Here is a 5,349-nt window from a genome sequence, read left to right as displayed (position 1 = left end):
GGTGTGTGTGTGTGTGTGTGCGAGCATGTGTGTATGTGAGTGAGGAAGTGCGAGCATGTGTGTGTGTGTGTGTGTGTGTGACAGTGTGAGAAGGTGTTTGTGAGCGTGTGAATGTGTTTGTGAGAGAGAGAGAGTGAGTGTGAGCATGTGTGTGTGAGTGCGAATATGTGTGTGTGAGAGTGCGTATGAGCGTGTGCGTGCGTGTGTACGTGTGTGTGCGTAAAACTTGTCACCAAACTTACAGAACGGTGTTTTTATCTTCGTCTTGACGACATTTCACACTTCTGCTCTCATTCACGTCATTCAATATTCCTGTGTATTATTTTCTTGATGTCAAAGTTTTATATCATGTGTAATATATATATTATATGTTCGTCATTTCAGCCTGACAGAGCTATATTAATTTATTGACCACAGAGGACGTAAATATGGCCATTGTGAAATTCTATCCCATAGTTTTTGCTTATCGTGGTCAGAAATACTGATTCGCTCAACGGCCCATCTCTTACATCATAGCCTAACACGAAGTCGAGTTATTAGTCCGAGACGAACTAATTTTTCTGTCTTTCTGGGCCACCGTATTAGTAAATTACTATAAGTAACAGATAATTGTTAGACTGTACACGTTTTAAAGCGTTTACTAATTAATTAATTAATTAATTAACTAAAATAATACTGTTGTTATTTCGTTTAAAGTAATTTAAATATCGGTTTAGATTTCATACAATCTGATTCCATCCCATCAGGTCAGATCGAAAACCGGGCTGAAACGAAATAGGTTTTTCTGTCTGTTCTGTGCTACCATACTAGTGAGTATAAATACGACGTGATTGCAGTGTTGTCTTCCTGTGGTTGTTCACGTCTACCTTGGAGTAAAGGTCAACAGAGACAGGACAGCTTTGTAGGATTGGATTTTCGGGTTTTGGGGAAATAATCATGGCGGAAAAGGGTTCCCAGTCGCAGGCAGCTCAAGCTAAAATAGGAAGTTACTTGCTTGGTGATACTCTGGGTGTCGGTTCGTTTGGCAAAGTTAAAAGTAAGTCTGTCATTCCTTCATATTCTATTTCTTCTTTTCAGACAGCTGCAATAGACATTGTTCCTGTTGTTGTTGTTGTTGCACCCTTTGTTGTTGTCCGTCCTTGTTTAACCCCTGCTTTGCCCTGTGAAGAAGATGCTGTTGTCTAACCGTAAGTTAGCCCTGGTTAAGAGGACGTGGTTCTTGTTTAACCCAGAGTTGTCTTTATTCAACTCCAGGTTAAACCCTGGTAAAAAAAAAAAAAAAGGTGGTTTTTTTCCTTATCTAACCCCCAGGTTAGCCCGATGAAAAAGGTACCGTTGTCTAACCGTAAGTTAGCCACCCTGGTTAAAAAGACGTGGTTGTTATTAAACCCAAGGTTGTATCTGCTGAAAGAAATATAGGTGTCCGTATGTAACCCTGGGTTAACCCTGATTAAGAGGACGTAGTGGTTGGCCCTGTGAAGTAGGTGCTGTTGTTTTAACCTTAAGTTAACCTGGGAATGTTGTTTAACCTCTGGTTAGCTCTGCTAAAGAAAACGTAGTTGTCCATATTTAACCTCAGGTTAGCCCTGTGAAAGAAATGCTGCTGTTTAACCCTGGTTAAGGGGACATAGTTGTTGTTTAACCCCAGGTTTGCTCTGTGAAGGGGGTGCTATTGTATAACTCTAAGGTACCTGAGGTTAAGGGGACGTGTTTGTTCTTGTTTAACCCCAACTGAAAGGAATATGGTTGTCTTAATTTAACCCTAGGTTAACCCTACTAAATAGAACGTGGTTATCTTTATTTAACCCTGTGAAGGAGATGCAATTGTTTAACCCTAAGTTAGCCAATGTGAAGGGAATATAGTTGTTTAACCTCAACTTAGCCCTGATGAAGGGAGTGGGTTGTTTAATATTAGGTTAGCCTTTGTGGTGGTGGGGGGGGGGCTATAGCCATAGGGAAGAGGATGCAGTTGTCTAACCTCAGGTCAGGGATATTTGGTTTTTGTTTAATACCACATATAACATTAGGACAAACAACAAAAAAGGGGTTTAAAATATCCTATGAATTATTGAAGGATCACAGTTGGTTACTGTGAATACTAGCACACAACTGCTGTAAATTATATGTGCAGTGGTTCCCATTGCACTTTCCTGATACATCCTAACAACACTGTTTCTCTCACTCCATACACAACTACAACACTACCACAACACCATCCTAGCAACACGATCTCTCTCTCACTCACTCCACAAACATCTACATTATTCCACGACACTACTAAAACACAGAAATAATTACAGAGGTATCAAATTGTTGGATCAGGTGATGAAAGTTATGGAGAGGGTCATGGCTCAACTAATTAGGGAGTGAGTTAGTCTAGATGAGATGCAGTTTGGATTTGTGCCAGGGAGCAGCACCACCGATGCTATATTCTTGGTAAGGCAAATGTAGGAGAGGTAGCTAGCCAAAAATAAACCTCTCTACTTGGCTTTTGTTGACTTTGAGAAAGCTTTTGACAGAGTTCCCTGTTCCCTTATCTGGTGGTCAATGTGGAAACTAGGCATAGATGAGTGGTTGGTGAGAGCTGTACAAGCCATGTACAGGTATGCTTTCACTAAGGTGGGGGTTGGCAACAAGTACAGCAATAAATTTAGTGTACATGTAGGAATCCACTAAGGATCAGTCCTCAGCCCCGCCTTGTTCATCAGAGTTGTCCAGCCAATAACAGAGGAATTTAAGCCGGGATGTCCCTGGGAGCTCCTCTATGCTGATGACCTTGTTCTTATAGCTGAATCACTACCAGAAGTGGAGAAATAAATTTCAGATGTGGAGGCATGGTCTGGAATCAAAGGTCTTTCGATTTAATTTAGCAAAAACCAAAATCTTACTAATTAGGAAAGAGGACAAACCACAAATCCCTTCAGGTAGATGGTCCTGCTTGATTTGTAGGAAAGGTGGAGGTTGAAAGTCCATAAGGTGTACCTGGTGCAAGCTATGGACACGTAAGAGGTGCAGTAGTATCAGAAGAAGGTTAACAGGGAAAATAGTCTTTGTTTGGCAGATGCACATGTAGAATAAACACTAGAAATGTACAGGAAATAGACTCCATGATATGTCAAAGGGGGACACTTAGAAGTAGTTGATGGCTTTCTTTATCCAGGTGACCAAATCAGCAGTGGAGGGGGATGCTCTGAGAGTGTAGCTGCTGGAATAAGTTCAGAGAGCTTCTACCTTTGTTGGTAACAAAGGGCCTCTCCCTCAGAGTGAAAAGCAGACTGTATGATGTCTGTGTGCGAGCTGGCAGAAACATTAGGACACCGGGCGAACTGCTTAGCGGTATTTCGTCTGTCTTTACGTTGAGAGTTCAAATTCCACTGAGGTCGACTTTGCCTTTCATCCTTTCGGGGTCGATAAATCAAGTACCAGTTGCATACTGGGGTCGATCTAATCAACTGGCCCCTCCCTAAGCATTTCGGGCCTTGTGTCTAAAGTAGAAAAGAACAGCCGTGTTACATGGCAGTGGAACAGAGGTTGTGCAGGCTTGAAAGACCTGAATGCAGTCTGCTTCACTGGATGTGCAATGTCAGTGTGCATTGCACAACAGAATGTAAGTGTCTTGAGAGAAACATTTGGGTATAAGAGACATCAGATGTGGTGTGCAAGCGAGATGAGGATGCTGGTATGGCCATGTGATGCATATAAATGAGGACCTCTAACTGTGGAAGGAACTTGTGGAAGAGATAGTCCCAGGAAGACATGGACAAGTTGGTGAAGCATGATCTTTGAATGTTGGGCGGTGATGACAAGTGGTCATGACATTTGGCAATTTGCTGTGCTTGAGAAGACTCGTCAAGCCAAGTGAAATTATAATTGTAGCTGGGCCCCGGTGACACGTAAAAGGTGCTCAATACACTCTTGGAATGGTTGGCATTAGGAAGGTCGTCCAGCCGTAGAAGCCAAGCCAAAATCAGACAGGAAGCTCGTGCAGCTCTTTTACTTACCAATTCCGGTCAGACCATCGAATCCAGGCCAGAATGGAAAGCAGATGCTAAGTAACGCTGATGTCTGTTTCTCCCACTCGCTCCACAACACCAACCTAACAACACTCTCTCCCGCTCGCCCCCTACACACGTACAACAGTCCCAAGAGGATCAAACCTGTAGCATCTGCCAGAAAAGTGTCGACCTGGGGGTTCGGCAACTACCAGCGTTATTTGTGCCGTCGGAGCTGTGCCTGGGGCTAAAATAACTCCCTATACTTTTATACACTGTTGTGTCTCTTATTCTTTGTTTTCGTTCTCTCTTTCATTCTTTCACTTTCTTTTGTCTTACCCTCGTTCCTTCGTCTCTCGTTTTTCAACCTCATTCTCTCTGTCTACACACGCTCTCTCTCTCATCTTTTCCTTTTTCTCTTGTCTTTCTCTGACCCCCCTCTCCCTTCTTACTCTCTCTCTCTCTTTCTGTCTCTTTCTCTGTTTTTCTCTCTCTTGCCCTTTCTCTTTAAGTCTCGTCTGTTTGTATCTCTCTATCTATTCGCTCTCTCTCTCTCTCTCATTTTTCTGTTTCTCTTGTCTCGTTCCGACTTCCTTTGTCTCTGTCAGTCTCTCTCTCTGTCAGTCTCTCTCTCTCTCTCTGCTTCTCTTTCATTCCTCCCTCCGTTTCCCATTCTCCATTCATCCCTTCTCTCTTTTCCCCCCTCTTACTTCCGTTCACTTCCAATGATGTAAACAACGATGACCTTGACTTAGAAATATGTCAATAACAACATCGAAGAAGGGGAGGGAAGAAGAAGAAAGAACGTGCGGGAAAGGGGAGAGTAGAACCGTGGTGACATAATGGGAGGGTAACTACGCTACCTTCACTCTCCCTTCCCCTCTTTCTTAGCCTTTCGCTATTCCCCTCCCTTACCTAGCTTATCTTTCTCTTTCCCTGCTTTTGCCCCCTTCCTCTCCTTCTCGCGTAGCCATTTATCCCCTTTTTGTCTCTCGTAACCTCCTCTTCCTACCCCTCTCTCGTAATCTTGTCCCGTCCTCCCTCCATCTCTCTCTTAGCCTTGCCGTTTCCTCCTCTCTCTCTCTCTAAAATTAAGATCACAGCGATAAAGAGACTGTGTGTGTATATATATATATATATATATATATATGTATATACACATACATACACGTGTGTGTATGTTTGGATATCTCTCTCTATATATATGTGGTGATATATATGTGTGTGTATATATGTAGGTTTCAACCACGCCTATTGGATATACATACATTGTTTTAATTAATACGTGTGTATATAATATATATATATATATATATATATATGTGTGTGTGTGTGTATTTATTTATAAAATGTGTGT

At 42.3% G+C, this 5,349-nt stretch overlaps 1 protein-coding gene across 1 annotated transcript in view; it reads left to right on the top strand.

The window, feature by feature from the left end:
- Positions 1 to 716: 716 nt before the first annotated feature.
- The window catches only part of LOC106875312 (5'-AMP-activated protein kinase catalytic subunit alpha-2), a 16,943-nt gene continuing 12,310 nt past the window's right edge, over positions 717 to 5,349 (top strand). Inside the window, exon 1 of the mRNA XM_014923400.2 lies at positions 717 to 1,036. Within this exon, the coding sequence (XP_014778886.2) occupies positions 937 to 1,036 (100 nt within the window). The 5' untranslated portion in view covers positions 717 to 936. The remainder of the gene's footprint in view (positions 1,037 to 5,349) is intronic.

The sequence above is a fragment of the Octopus bimaculoides genome, chromosome 28 (assembly GCF_001194135.2).
Source record: "Octopus bimaculoides isolate UCB-OBI-ISO-001 chromosome 28, ASM119413v2, whole genome shotgun sequence".
NCBI classification, from domain to species: Eukaryota; Metazoa; Mollusca; class Cephalopoda; order Octopoda; family Octopodidae; genus Octopus; species Octopus bimaculoides.
The sequence above is the reverse complement of the archived record's forward strand: the minus strand, read 5'-3'. Positions and strand labels throughout refer to the sequence as shown.